Source organism: Heterodontus francisci, chromosome 3, assembly GCF_036365525.1.
Source record: "Heterodontus francisci isolate sHetFra1 chromosome 3, sHetFra1.hap1, whole genome shotgun sequence".
Taxonomy (NCBI): Eukaryota; Metazoa; Chordata; class Chondrichthyes; order Heterodontiformes; family Heterodontidae; genus Heterodontus; species Heterodontus francisci.
The window spans coordinates 124482361-124498613 of record NC_090373.1 but is presented as its reverse complement, the minus strand read 5'-3'; the positions used below and the strand labels follow the sequence as shown (position 1 = coordinate 124498613).

The window sequence follows — 16253 nt, the reverse complement described above, 5'->3', positions numbered from 1 at the left end:
TAATAGAGGCAACTTCTTAATACAAAACTGCAGGATCCCACTTATTTCCAAAATTTATAGATTAGGTTTGCAGGGTATCCTGTTTGATGTGTTAACTCAATATGAGAGGTGAAAACACATTTGTACCTGAATCTCAATGCACAAAGTTTCCAATAAGTCAATGGAGTGGCACTGAATAAAAACTAGACCCTACTCCCCACCAAAAAAAAAAAATGAGAGTGACTTGGTGGGCATGGCAACCCAGGGGACTATCCAGCCTTCATAGAGTCTATTACAGACTGGCACACGAGTAGGCAAAGACAGGGGGGGGGGGGGGTGGCGTAATGTGTAATGATATATCATACTATGCTACAATTTCTTCATGACTCTAGACTTCAACAAATTAAGCAACTGTGCATCTTAAACTAAATACACTGTAACTTTTATTTATTAAACTTCACTAAATTTTTTATCTAATGAGAATTAACTTTTTTTTGTTACTGTAGTACTAGACTTCTCAGCTTTCCCATAACGAAACTACATTGAACATTTCAGCAGTCATTATTTGGCTGCTTTTCAGTGATGAATTATCTGTACAGTACTATATTGATATTGCAATGCACAGGAAATTATTAATCCATTTTATGTTTCAAAAGTAAGCTATTTACTACTTTACTACAAGTTGGCACAAAGCATTTTAAAAGTGCTCTAGGATAGTTAGACATGGGGCTGATAGTACAATGGTGTGCTGAAAAATGCAATGCACAAGAGATGCACTCTGAATATGGATAAATAATGCACATGAGCAGACCCTGTGTTACGTCTGTGCAGGCACATGTATCACGGGTGCACTGTTGCTTAGGCTGCATTATTGGCCCCCATCAGGGCTACTCACTCTTTGATCCATCATTAGGTATGTTTCAGCATTGTGCAAAGGGATTCTACCATCGGCAATTCTTTCTCTTTCCAGTTCAAATAAAACTGCACACTTGGGAAAAACAAACTATAAGTGGCAGCCTGAACAGGTTAGCACGTTGGCATTCAAGCAACTCTGCTTGAAATTGTACACATGTCCCCATATCTCAAATTTACTAGTTAATAAAGAAAAAAACATTGCTATCTTTAGCCATTAATTGTCCTTTGTTACAATTTGAAATGGAAGAGACTTATATATCCAATAATTCTATTAAAACTAATCTTTGTTACCTTTGTGTTATATATTTAACCAATAAAATCTATTCCAGCTCAGCAGTTTATCCTGTGTTACAGATACAGATGGAATTTTTAAATGTGTAATTATAACTGCTAATGCAAAAGTTGCTTTGTAAGCGTGGGCCATTCCGTAAGATCCCATTTCAACTGGCATTTCACTCTTCTGTTAGGGAGGTTTTTCTGGGTTTCAGTACAAGGTCTTTAACGAATGGTGTTAATTCTTGCAGCTCCTTTCGAACTGCCTCTATGTCATGTTCACCCTCTTTCTCAATGTTGTTGCATTCACGGGAGTCATCATCTCCTTGGCTTGTTTTTTTGTGCTGGCCTACGAGTTGTTTCACTACTAGACCTTGGTACTTCACTAGGAGTTTGTACTGATCCTGAGGAAAAGAACAAGACCCAACTTATTTTTTTTAAGCAACTTTTTCAGTTACAGCTACAACTACTTTCCCAACTGAACCATCAAGGCATCTGAAGACGTGGTTAATGCTGCCATGAATTTTAATACACAAACACTTTCTCATCCAAAAATTGTATCACACAATACTGTGGGAAATGGGTAACTTTTCAAACTAAGAGGTACAAGTCTTTAAATTGTATTTTAGTTTAACAGTCATGCCTTGGGGAAAGCGGTGTGACCAGAAAAATCCATATTTACACATCTTAGGGGTGGATTAATTAAATTACTTATTTATTCCTCCCAGGTCCCAATGGGATATGGACCAAGACTGCCGCAGATTTAGAATCAACAATGCAAACAGTCAGGATGGACCACATTATGGTGCCATCAAGGCTCTAGTTTCTATCTCTGTTATGCAACACAAATAGGCACAAAAGAGACACAATGGATGTGAAAAACCAGCAAAGATCAATGATGCCAACTCTATCCATTTTGTGCCTGACATGAATTTACAGTGGCCATTTAAATTGGTATAGGAAGCTCCCACCAAGAGGCGGCAAGAAGATCATTTCAATATGTTAATGAAAGCAGGATTATGTAATTTAAACATTCCATGACTCTTGGCCATTTATGTTGCTTCTACATTGATTACTTATAATTTTAAGAAAGCATGGAATGAGAAGCCATTTGGCTCATCAAGTGCTCACTGGACAGGTCCTATACAATTAACCCAGCCATTTAATTTTGCAAGGGAAATTCTGCACAAATAATCACTCATCCTAAAAATGATCATCATTATTAAAGAAATTCATCCATCTATTGCCACATTGTCACTATTCATTCCTGAACTGCTAAGCTCCAGAGATTCCCACCCCAGCAGCAGAGGACAATTGCGTCCCAGAGACTGTTTCACGATCACAAGCTACAACATAGCTCGATAATCTTCAATCCAGTTCTCAAAAACATATTACAAACTGGGAAACAAATTACTCCACTGTTTGATGTTTTTAAGAACCATTAGGAAAATTAGCACTAGTTTGATAAACAACACTTGATTTATATCTTTATTTAAAAACAAGTACACAACATTTGATTTATTACTAAAATAAAATAAACAGCTTCTTTTAACTTTGAACTGTTGTGTTTAAGATGACAAGTTACCTCAGGAATCTTGGTGGCGAGGAAAGAGATAATCTGTGGTACACATCTGCCAGGTGCGTGAAGCATGTTATGTGTTGACAGTTGGAACAGCAGAACTGATGTCAGATGCAAAACTAGCGCCGAGTCCTCAGTGGCCTTAACTTGTTCAAGCAGTGCCTGTCTGTGTTGAAAAAGGACTTGCCTAGGACAAGAGAGCATTTTGGATAAAAGTCAGCTTGTGTTCCACAAAGTAATTTTAAGACATGGATGAGTACAGCTCCACCAACACTCATGAAACCCAACATTATCCAGGACAAAGCAGCCTGCTGGATATGCACCCCATCCACCACCTTAAACATTCACTTCCTCCACTATTGGCACACAGTGGCAGCAGTGTGTACCATCTACAAGATGCACTGCAGCAACTTGCCAAGCCTCCTTCACAACAGCACGTTCCAAACACATGGCCTCTACTACCTAGAACAAGGGCAGTGGACATATGGAAACACAACCACCTGCAAGTTCTCCTCCAAGTCACTCACAATCCTGACTTGTAAACATATTACCATTCCTTCATGTTGCTGGGACAAAATCCTGGAACTCCTTCCCTAACAGCACTGTTGGTGTACCTACACCATATGGATTGCAGCGGTTCAAGAAGGTGGCTCACTACCACCTTCTCAAGAGCAATTAGGGATGGGCAATAAATGTTGATTCTGTACTGCTGCACAAAACCAGATTTACAAGCAACATGGTTCAATGGTAACATTGCAGAAAGACAATCTTTGGTCAAGCATTGTGTTGTGGATGTGAGAAATTACCAAATGAACATTAAGAATTAATGATAAAGGGCCATTGACCTGAAACATCAACTGTTTCTCTCTTCATAGCTATTTCAAATTTCCAGTGTCTGCAGTAATTTGTTCTTGTATTAAGAATTAATATTTGGAACAGTTGAGAAATTGTAAAACAATTAAACTACCCTCTGAAGTAAGCTATCTCATGGAAATTCAAATGTCTGTTAAAGCATTTGTTTTAAAACAGTGATGTTACTCATAGAGCCTTTCAAGCAAAACAATATTCAGAAATAAAAAGAAAAAGTGCTGGAAATACTCAGCAGGTCTGGCAGCATCTGTGGAGAGAGAAATAGTGTTAACGTTTCAGATTGGTGACCTTTCGTCAGAATAATCAGTTTCCCAAGTGAAACTGTCAAGAACCATAATTACATTAACTCTAATAGCTGGAGATTTCACTTCCTGATAGACATTTTCTAGCGACTTTACCTTTCTTTCTTTTTATCTCCTTTTTTGAGCATAATTCCACAGACTTCTGCCACACCATCCAATATGGTAAGAAACTCTTCCATACTCTTAATGGAAAAAAAAATCAGTCAGTCAACCAAAAGCCCTTATTAACTCCATGAGAAAATTTCCTCTAAAACAGTTAATCCTGTTTAAATGCATTGCCCTATTTATTAGCCCTTTTGGGAGGTACCATGTGCAAGTGCAGGCTAAGATTGCTGGACTGGATGCAACTGCTTTCTCAAGTTTCCTTCTCCAGTACACACCTGCACATTCTTAAGAGTAGCAGCATTTAGCGTTTTCGTGATCTGTTACCAAAGGGCATGGTACAGCTTTGCCACACCTGATTTCAACATTATAAAACAATTATAGTCTGTCCTGTGTTAGTCCTGAAAACTGCAGTTAGGTGGCATTCTGCATGAACACCCTAGAATAGTTATGTTGTCTCTTCCAGTAAAGACACTTGCATATTGGGTGCTGGAATTTGCCCAAGTCCAGCACCAACCCCAAACCACTGTTCTCCTTGAAATATCTCTCGATATAGTGGTCATGAAATGAAAGTGGTTTCAAACAACTGCAGGCAAAAATGATACATACCTCCCTGCACAGCAGTTCTAGGAGGCTGCTTTGGAGATATTGGTAGAGGAGTTCAGTAGGAGAAGGGATGTTCTCTTCCAACAAAGCAGCAGAAAGGTCTCCAGACAAGCTGCTTGGCAGTGTGGAAGAGCAGGTCAGCATCAGGTAACATCACACCACAGACATGGCTGCAATTCCAGAAGAAGTTTCATGACCTGATGAGGATTACTAAGATAAGGCTTCTATCTCAGATCTCTCATTACTTTCTGCTCCAGCACCCACAATCCTTTCCTCTCCCATTACCTTCACTCTCCTCCAATCACTGCAACACACTTCATTTCAGCTCCTTTTGCTCATAACGCCAAACTTTATACCTGCTCCTCTCCTCACTACTACTACCTTCACTTCCTCAAATCTCTGCCAATCCTCACATGCTAGCATCACTATTCAACCTTGACATGCACATCCTCAAAGCATCTCACTAGACTACCACTAACAGTCTCCCTTCTTTCTCATAGGACAAGCTTGCAAGCAGTAACATGGAGCAGGTCAGGGCAGGAGAAGGGAGAACATACCATAACATCCTCTTCCCAGTTGAGAGCGACGCCATGCAGATCAGGGGAATGGGTTGTGTCAGGTTGTGGCGAGGCAGGGGGTTGCATCCAGCAGGGTTCTCTGCCATCATACTCTCTTTCTTTCTCTTCTCGCTGAAATCTCACCCTCACACAATATGTGTGACAAAGTATAGCTGCTTTCAGTAGTCACTCATCTGCCTCAGCTTACCCTGGATACTAAGTGCTAATCCTTATCCCTGTCTTCCCTTTCAGATGAAAGGAATGTGGAGTACCCAGATGACAAAGCACTAATGAAGACATCCTGTCATTTTATTGTAACCACCAAGTACCAGCTCAGAACTGGCACCACACATTCTTTACAGGATAGGGTCTGCACAGGGAGACACAATGAGCACGAATGCGCAGGAGCATGAGTGGGGGAGAGGAAAGCCCCAGAAGCAGCTTGCTGGAGGGAAAGCTCATATCCAAACCCTGCTCTTAGAGGGAGATCTTGGTTAAGATTGTCAGTCAGCTTGCACACAATGGCACAGTACATAGGTGTAATTTTACATGGGTGTAAAATTTGGCCTCTGTTAGCCAAGGTTAATTGTTCTTTACTGAACAATAACTGAAGAATCAAAACTTACTTTGCCATTCAGCACGTTATGAAGCTTCGTGAGAGGACTTCTAGTTTCCTCAGGTAGTTTTGCCAAGATTTTCAATCTGAGCTGAATATAAAAGGAATTGTTCAGAATTTCCACAATTTTACCAGAAAGCTGCGTTTTCATGAAAGAACACTGTAAACTGATAAATGAAGAGACGCTTCACTTGTAAACTCTTCACTTCCAAATAACTACTGTGGAAGTACCAGGTCTTGCCATAGTGAGTCAAAACACATAGCAGTGGACATATTTGACTAAAGATCAATAATGTTGGAGAATATAAGCTGTCTTCACTCACTACATTAGTAATGGCATTTGATGTGCAAAGCACGTGCTGCTCATTTATTTATCTTTGTGCTTTAGCCTAAAATCAACAAGCAATCTTCAACACACAATCTTCGCATCTTTGTCCCAGGGTTATTAGTCTCGAGAATGCAGGGCCCAGGTTGAAGATTGAAAATTGCTTGAAAGCTACATCTGAAAATACCATAATTATGCATCTACTGCCATAACTGATTATGACAAACAACATCTGCCATAAGGGGAAACTTAAACTTTAACCTCGCTAAGTGCAAGGAGCAAGAATAAATAGCACTAATTTATTGCACACACAACCACACAGCTCTCCATACCTCAGAGGTTATTGCAGTGTAGTTTTCCACTGCCATCATTAAATCTCCAGCCAAGAAGTTGAAAAGGAGGTTGGAAATATCGGTGCATATTGTCTTCAATAAATGCTTTCCCAGTTGAACATGTGTGTCATCTAAAATATCCAAGAACATAACTTGTTTGTATGGCATAACTAACAAAGGGAACACCATTAGGGCAAATGTGATCATCAAGTACATGTTGACTCACTGACAAATTCTCAGCACATCACAGTAGGCAAACAACCATACTTCCTGGATGCACAATGTAATGGTCACTGCACTAATACATAGTAAAGGTTTGCTGTAAAAAGGCTGTTGATGAGGTATACAATTACTGAAATACAAAGTGCATAAATAAGCTGATCCATAAATGCAATAATCCTCATGAATATAACACATTATCGCCACTATATACAATAGAAAAAAATACAGATGCTGGAAATCTGAAATAAAAACAGAAAATACTGGAAATACTCAGAAGGTCAGGCAGCAACTTGCTAAGTAGCCTACTCCTGCTCCTAATTTGTATGTAAGGGATGATGGCGCAAGGCAAAATGGGATGATAATGGGACAAGAAACAAAAGATGGGTCCAGAGAGAGGTAAATGGCAATAGCAGATTCATTACCAAGCTGCTGTCTGAAAAAATGGGGGCAGTGGTTATGATTTGAAATTATTGAACTCAACCTAAAAAAATAGAAAATAGGGGCAAGAGTAGGCCATTCGGCCCTTCGAGCCTGCTCTGCCATTCATTATGATCATGGCTGATCATCCAACTCAGTAGCCTGTTCCCGCTTTCGCCCCACACCCTTTGATTCCTTTAGACCCAAGAGCTATATCTAACTCCTTCTTGAAAACATACAATGTTTTGGCCTCAACTGCTTTCTGTGGTAGCGAATTCCACAGGCTCACCACTCTCTGGGTGAAGAAGTTTCTCCACATCTCAGTCCTGAAAGGTTTACCCCGTATCCTTAGACATTGACCCCTGGTTCTGGACTCCCCCACCATCGGGAACATCCTTCCTACATCTACCCTGTCAAGTCCTGTTAGAATTTTATAGGTTTCTGAGATCCCCCCTCACTCTTCTGAACTCCAGCGAATATAATCCTAACCGACTCAATCTCTCCTCATACGTCAGTCCCGCTATCCCAGGAATCAGTCTGGTAAACCTTCGCTGCACTTCTTCTATAGCAAGAACATCCTTCCTCAGATAAAGAGAACAAAACTGTACACAATATTCCAGGTGTGGCCTCAGCAAAGCCCTGTACAATTGCAGCAAGACATCCCTGCTCCTGTACTCAAATCCTCTCGCTATGAAGGACAACATACCATTTGCCTTTTTTACCGCCTGTTGCACCTGCCTGCTTACCTTCAGCGACTGGTGTACGAGAACACCCAGGTCTTGCTGCATATTGCCCTTTCTCAGTTTATAGCCGTTCAGATAATAATCTGCCTTCCTGTTCTTGCTACCAAAGTGGATAACCTCACATTTATCCACATTATATTGCATTTGCCATGCATTACCCATTCACTCAACTTGTCCAAATCACCCTGAAGCCTCTCTGCATCCTCCTCACAACTCACCCTTCCACCCAGTTTTGTGTAATCTGCAAATTTGGAGATATTACATTTAGTTCCCTCATCTATATCATTAATGTATATTGTGAATAGCTGGGGTCCTAGCACCGATCCCTGCGGTACCCCATTAGTCACTGCTGCCATTCGGAAAAAGATCCGTTTATTCCTACTCTTTGTTTCCTGTCCGCCAACCAATTTTCTATCCATCACAATACACTACCCCCAATCCCATGCGCTTTAATTTTACATGCTAATCTCTTATGTGGGACTTTGTCGAAAGCCTTTTGAAAGTCTAGAAGACTGCAAAGTGCCTAATCGAAAGATGAGGTTCTGTTCTTTGAGCTTAAACTGAGCCTCACCAGAACAGTGTATGAGGCTGAGGACAGAGAGGTCAGAGTGGGAATGGGGTGGAGAATTAAAATGACAGGCGATTGGAAGCTCAGGGTCACCCTTACAGACTGAATGGAAGTGTTCCACAAAGTGATCACCCAATCTGTGTTTGGTCTCCTGAGTGTAGAGGAAACTGTATCATGAGCAGTGAACACACAAGTACAAGGAAATCGCTGTTTGGAGCCTTGGCTGGTAGAAAGGGATAAGGTAAAAGGGAAGGAGTTTCACCTCCTCACTTGTGTGGGAAGATGAGCGCGTGTTGGGGGTGATTGAGGAGTGGACCCGGGTGTTATGGAACTAACAGTCCTTTTGGAATGCTGAAAGGGGAGGGGAAGGAGAGATATGTTTAGTGGCATTTGGAAGTGGCGGAGGATGAACCGTTGAGTGTACAGGCTGGTGGGGTGGAAGGGGAGGACAGGGGAACCCGACTGTGGTTCTGGGGGGAGGGGAAGGTTGGGGTTGGAGGGGTGAGAGCAGAAGTGCAGGAAACGGGTCCTGTCAACCACAGTTGAGAGAAATCCTTGTTTGAGGAAAAAGGAAGACATGTTAGAAGAGATGTATGCAAGATGGTATTGTCAGAACAGATGTGACGGAGAGTGAGAAACTTGGAGAATGGAATAGAGTCCTGACATGAAGCGGGTTGGGAGGAAGCAAAGTAAAGATAGCTATGTAGGTCAGTGAATATTGGCTGCAAAACTTGAGGATTTATACTTTAAAACTGAAAAGGATTTCATAGAAGCTGAACTGTGTGTTTTTTTTAAAAAAGGAAGATCACCAGAAGGTTGGGGCTGAGAGTGGAACTGTAAACAGTTACTGGAAGGCATCTATTTTCAAATAAAAACCCAGCAGGGGTAGTTTGAAGAGAGGTGACAGGCCAAGATTTACACAGATCATGACACTGGACCTCTGGAAAAGTTTTAGTTTCAATTTGAACGGTTAAAAAAGCCAGTTGGTGTTTAGGCCTGAAACAAAAGACGTTTTGCTTCCTGACTTCCCAGGAGAAGACAGCTCACCTGTTTCTCTTGAAAAAAAAAGAGTTCCTGCATCAAGTATGTTTCCTATTTCCTCCTCTAGAGTCACAGAGTTATACAGCAGAGAAACAGGCCCATCGCGACTGTGCCGGCCATCAAGCACCCAACTATTCTAATCCCATTTTCCATTACTTGGTCCGTACCCTTGTATGCTATGGCATTTCAAGTGCTCACCTAAATACTTCTTAAATGTTGTGAGGGTTCCTGCCTCTACCACCTCTTCCAGCAGTGTGTTCCATATTCCAACCACCCTCTGGGTGAATCTTTTTTCTCCTCAAATCTACTCTAAACCTCCTGTACATTACCTTAAATCTATGCCCCCTGGTTATTGACCCCTCCGCTAAGGGAAAAAGTTTCTTCCTATCTAGCCTATCAATGCCCCTCATAATTTTGTATACCTCAATCATATCTCCCCTCAGCCTTCACTGATCTAAGGAAAACAACCATAGCCTTTTCAGTCTCTCTTCATAGCTGAAATGCTCCAGCCCAGGAAACATCCTGGTGAATCTCCTCTGCACCCTCTCCAGTGCAATTACATCCTTCCTATAGTGTGGTGCCCAGAACTGTATGCAATACTCCAGCTGTCGCCTACCTAGCGTTTTATGCAGCTCCATCATAACCTCCCTGCTCTTATATTCTATGCCTCGGCTGATAAAGGCAAGTATCCCAAATGCTTTCCAAACCACCTTATCTACCTGTGCTGCTGCCTTCAGTGATCTATGGACAAGTACACCAAGGTCCCTCTGACCCTCTGTACTTCCTAGGGTCCTACCATCCATTGTATATGCCCTTGCCTTGTTGGTCCTCCCAAAATGCATCACCTCACACTTCTCAGGATTAAATTCCATTTGCCACTGCTCTGCCCATCTATATTGTCCTGTAATCTTAGGCTTTCCTCCTCACTATTTACGACACCACCAATTTCTGTGTCAGCTGCGAACTTACTGTTCATACCTCCTATATTCACATCTAAACAATTAATGTACACTACAAACAGCAAAGGTCCCAACACCGATCCCTGCGGTACAGCACTGGTCACAGGCTTTCACTCGCAATAACAATCCTCGACCATTACCCTCTGCCTCCTGCCACTAAGCCAATTTTGGATCCAATTTGCCAAATTGCCTTGGATCCAATGGGCTCTTACCTTCTTAACCAATCTCCTATGCGGGACCTTATCAAAAGCCTTACTGAAGTCCATATAGACTACATCAACTGCTTTACCCTCATGGGTAGGGCTTTACCCTTTATGGGTAGGTGGTGGCATAATGGTATTATCATTGGACTAGTAACCCAGAGTATTCTCTGGGGACATGAGTTCGAATCACCACAGCAGAAGGTGGAATTTGAATTTAGTTAATAAATCTGGAATTAAAAGCTAGTCTAATGATGGCCATGAAACCATTGTCGATTGTTGTAAAAACCCATCTGGTTCACTAAAGTCTTTTAGGGAAGGAAATCTGCTGTCCTTACCTGGTCTGGCCTACGTGACTCTCGACCCTCAGCAATGTGGTTAACTCTTACATGCCCTCTGAAATTGCCTAGCAAGCCACTCTCAGTTGTACCTAACCGCTAAGAAATTAATAAAAAGGAATGAAACCGGACAGGCCACCCGGCATCGACCTAGGCACCGGAAACGACAACGGCAAACCCAGCCCTGTTGATCCTGCAAAGTCCTCCTTACTAACATCTGGCGGCTTGTGCCAAAGTTGGGAGAGCTGTCCCACAGACTAGTCAAGCAACAGCTTGACATAGTCATACTCACGGAATCATACCTTACAATGTCCCAGATACTGCCATCACCATCCCCGGGTATGTCCTGTCCCACCAGCAGGACAGAGCCAGCAGAGGTGGTGGCAAGTGGTATACAGTAGGGAGGGAGTAGCCCTGGGAGTCCTCAACATCGACTCCAGACCCCATGAAGTCTCATGGCATCAGGTCAAACATGGGCAAGGTAACCTCCTACTGATTACCATGTACCGCCCTCCCTCAGCTGATGACTCAGTACTCCACCATGTTGAACACCACGTGAGAACAAGTTCAGCCACGCAGAGGAGGGTTGAAGTATAGGGTGAATGGATGTCCATGGTGGAAAGGAGAGGATTAGGGTCTGTAGTCATTGGAGTCTAGAAGGATGAGAGGTGATCTTATATAAGATAAGAAACATATAAGATCCTGACTTGACAGGGTGGATGTTGAAAGGGTGTTTCACCTTGTGGGAGAGACTAAAACTAGGGGGCATAGTTCAAAAACAAAGGTTCCCCATTTAAGACAGAGATGAGGAGAATTTTTTTCTCTGAGGGTCATGAGCCTGTGGAACTGCCTTCCCCGGAGAACAGTGGAGGCAGAAACATTGAATGTTTTGAAGACAGAGGTAGATAGATTCTTGACAAACAAGTGTGTCAAAAGGGATCGGGGTTAGGCAGGAAAGAGGAATTGAGTCCACAAACAGATCAGCCATGATCTTACAGAATGGAAGAGCAGGCTTGAGGAGCCAAATGGCTTACTCCTGTTCCGATTTCATATGCAGGGCCAGGAAACCGGTAACTTAAAGTGGATGAGAGCATCAAAAGCATTGGGGACGTTAGTGGGAAGGGACTGGATAAGTGGAGAAAAAAGAGGTGAGATGGAAAGAAATCAGTTTCATGGGGCACGAACAAACAAATTATACCAGGGCAGTCCTGTTTGTTGGTCATGGGAAGGAAGTAGAAGCAGGCTGTGAAGGGTTGGAGGAATGATGAGGTCAAAGGCAATGGAGGGAAGATCTTCAGAGGAGGCGAGGTCAATGACAGGCTCGGAATGATGGCTTAATGGTCAGTGGTGAGGTGACGGTTCAGGGAAGGTAGGAGATGGTGACAGAGAGTTGGTGTTCAGCCTCCAAAAGGCAGAAGTCAGTTTGTTAAACAACAGCATTGTCATTAGATCTGCTGACCAGGGTGGCAATATTAGGACTGACGCTAAGAGATCTGAGTGCTGCAAGTTCAAAGGGAGGTAGGTTAGAGTGAGTGAGCAGAATAGAAAAATTGATATGGCTGTGTCATGCCAGCAGTTCCCAACGAAAAGATCTAGAGAGGGTAAGATCTCTCTAGAGATCTAGAGAGGAAGGGACCCAGGTGGAGTGAGAATTCTGAAAATGGGAGAAGGTGTGCGCTGTGTGGTGGAAGGCACTGACCAAAGTGGCACAGAGGCGAGAATAATGGAAGAAGAGCACAGCATCGAGCTTGAAATTAATTGAGGTGGGGGTGTAAGGGGGTGAAGCCACGGCCTTTGCTAAGGACTGATTGTTTGGGGTCAGAGAAAAAGGTCAGAAAGGATAATGAAAACATGGCAATGGAAGAGACTGGAGGGAGGGTTGTGTTCGAGGAAAGCAAAGGGAAATAAGGATGTAAAGGGGTACCGGTATCCTAGAGTTGATGAAGCTTACTATCCTTGACACCTGAATGGAAGAACAAAAGCTTTTCATTCAAGTGCTGAATGAGGCGAAGGATAAAATCCACCGGAACAGCTTGAGATAGAGTGAGTTGGTGCCACTGAGGAGAGGTCAAGAGTGAGAGAGTGAGTGAGTTAGTGCTCCTGACAGAGAGGTTGAAAGCATTGTATTTTACAACATACTTCCATTGTATGTTGCAATAATTGCTGTCTATAACAAATGGAGTTAACAGACAGTTCCAAGTTTATTCCAAGGCTGTTAACAAAGAGGGATTCTGAAGATATTAGAAACTTGGAGTTGCATCAGAGGAAGAATATTCATCAGGACTAACCTGCTGAATGAGTGGAATACCAAGATGAATAATTTCTTTCCGATCAGTTTCTCCTGTGCCCTCCTCCTCTCCTGAAGGTAAGGACTCTTTTGTCGGCTACAGTTCCACTGGCATCAGACCCCCGACAGTACATCATCTGAATGGCCATTCTCGAAGGGTGTGCAGATTTAGTTTCGAAGGGGGTCTGACCCTGTCCTTATTCACAGAATCATACTTTGCAGAAGGAGGCGGTTTGGCCATTCGTGCCCGTGCCGATTCTGAAGGAGCTACTCAATCATAGTCCCAGTCTCCCGCTCTTTCCCAATAGCCCTGAAAATAGCTCCTTTTCAAACATATATTCCCTTTTCAAAGTTACCATTGAATCTGCTTCCACAACCATTTCAGGTACTGAATTTCAGATCGTCATAACATACTGCTTAAATTCTCATCTCCCCTCAGGTTCTTTTGCTAATTATTTTAGATCTGTGTCCTCTGGTTACTGGCCCTTTTGTCAGTGGAGACAGTTTCTCCTTATTTCCTCTAAAACCTTTCATAATTTTGAAATTTTTTATTAAATCTTCCCTTAATCTTTTTTGCTCGAAGAACAATTCCAGCTTCTCCCATCTCCACTGAAGTCCCTCATCTCTGGTTTCATACCAGTAAATCCCCTATGCACCCTAAAGCCTTGACAGCCTTCCTAAAGAATGGACACAATATTCCAGCTGAGGCCTAACCAGTGTTTTGTAAAGTTTATTAGAACTTCCTTGCTTCTGTAGTCAATGCCTCTATTAATAAAGACCAGGATCACATATAATAAAAGCAAAATACTGCAGATGCTGGAAATCTGAAATAAAAACAGAAAGTGCTGGAAATACGCAGCAGGCCAGGCAGCATCTGTAGAGAGAGGAGTTAACATTTCAGGTCAATGATCTTTCATCACAACTAGCTCCCGTATTTTTTTTAAATATATAAAAACAGCAGCCTTCTCAACTTGTCCTGCCACCTTGAAAATTACACAATTTAGTTCAAATTATTCCTCCGAATGCATCTGTTCACACTTCTCTGCATTAAACTTCACTTGCCACATCTGTCCATTTCCCCAGTCTATGCCCTGCTGAAATCTGTTACTACCCTCTTCACTGTTCTCTAAATTTCTGAGTTTTGTGTCATTTGAAAACTTTGAAATTAAACCCTGTATACCCAATTTACGTCAAAAAGAATAGTGGTCCCAACACTGACCCCGGGCAGGGAGTGGGGGGCGGGGAGCAGCACCAGTGTATACTTCCTTCCAGTCTGCTATGACTGAGGCTGGAGAAGTAGAGGCCTGCTACCCGACCCGAACCCGACATGTCGGGCCGGGCTGGACATGCAGGGTCAGTGCTGTGCCAGTAAGTATTAAATAAAAACTGAGCTAGGAGTCCAGGACGAAACTGAGTCTGCGCAGTGAGCGAGTGACATCACTATGACATCATCACGCATGCGCGGCCGCTCTGTGGAGGTCCTGAGTCGGGAGGTAAGTAATCGGATGGCCGGGTCGGGCGCGGGTCCAGTGGTTCAGTCGGGTTTGGGTCGGGTTAATTTTCCCGACCTAAAGTAGGCCTCTATGGAGGAGTGCACTTCTCCTTTTCTAGTTTCACTTCTCCACGGGTCACAACATATATTTAAATGTTTTACCAAGTTACTGATACGACCAATTATATACTCTATTTTTATTTCAGAATAAAATCCACCAGGTTTCTTTAATGAACAAAATAATTAATTTATTATAAAACAAGACTTTTTCAATAAAGATGCAAAGCTTATTAACACACAGGTTGAAGTATGAAAGTTCATTTCTAAATTAACCCAACACACACGGACACTAAAGAAAAAATAAAGACGTTTTCTCTGCAGAGATCTCTTTACAAAAAAGACAAAAAATACTTTGGCCAAATACTTGTTAATTCTGGAAGAAAAAGGATAAGATATGGTATGTTCCAAGCTGGTCCTTTATTCTGGCATCCAAATACGCGTAGATGGCTGTCACTGGGATCTTTTTGGAGCAGTTCTCTTCAGGTGACATCTAGGATTAGTCTGGTAGGCTTTTCAGGAGAATCACTGCATCAGTTTCTCTATTTCCCACACTGGATTCTCAGGGTTTCTCAAAGGTGGAAAAGGATGAGCTGGTGGCTTCTCTCTTAGCAGGCTTACCCCCAACTGACTCAAGACAATATCCAAAACGAAACAACTCTTTACCACCATAAATCTTGACATGTCACCTCTCTGTAAACAACTCCCCTAGTCAGAAAGCTCTTGTTTACTTAGCTGAAGACATGTGACTTCCAGTAAGTGTGTTTTTAAACAAAGTCCCAAAGTCCTTCCAGTGACCTTTTATTTTTAAAAGGAAAACAAAGTCCAGCGTCTATGGAATCTCTTCAGTCTTTCAAGTGAATTAATTTCCACAAACCTTAAACATGAGTCCTCAAAACATATAAAAAAAAGGTAACACTTTCATAACAAGTCTGAAAAGCAACCATTCATCATAACTCAGCGCTTTCTATCTCTTAGCAAATTTTGTATCCATGCTGCCACGGTCCCTTTAATCCTACTGGCTTTAATTTTATCAACAAGTCTCTTATGTAGCACTTAGTCAAACTCCTTTTGAAAAAGTCCATATACACAATATCAACTGCACTACTGTCATCAACCATCTTTGTTACTTCATGTCACCCTGCCAGTAGGACTTGTTGGACAGCAATCAGGAGCAAATTCCCAGGAAGTTTAATCTTCCCTTACCTGGAGTAGCTGAGGCGAATCATGCTATTCCTACTCCAGATCTGTCGGAGATCAGTAATTTCACTGTAGACGAGTGACTGAAACAGAGATGTCCTTGGTACATATGGTTCAGATACTCATAATCTTTACCAAATGTGCTATTGCAATGTCTACATTCAAAATTTCACTATTAATTGTCAAGGTTTGCATGTTTTGTTCTAGGTGCCATGGTTTGTGTAGGAGGTGGATCAAAACAGAACACAGTATTGAAACCCTTGAATATTAACA

At 42.2% G+C, this 16253-nt stretch overlaps 1 protein-coding gene across 1 annotated transcript in view; it reads right to left on the bottom strand.

Moving 5' to 3' along the window:
• Window positions 1–399: 399 nt before the first annotated feature.
• The window catches only part of ufl1 (UFM1-specific ligase 1), an 80357-nt gene continuing 64503 nt past the window's right edge, over window positions 400–16253 (bottom strand). The window contains exons 15-19 of the mRNA XM_068025881.1: window positions 6457–6587; window positions 5810–5890; window positions 4015–4100; window positions 2753–2933; window positions 400–1571 (exon numbers count right to left, since the gene is read on the bottom strand). Coding sequence (XP_067881982.1) covers window positions 1347–1571; window positions 2753–2933; window positions 4015–4100; window positions 5810–5890; window positions 6457–6587 — 704 coding nt within the window. The 3' untranslated portion in view covers window positions 400–1346. The remainder of the gene's footprint in view (window positions 1572–2752; window positions 2934–4014; window positions 4101–5809; window positions 5891–6456; window positions 6588–16253) is intronic.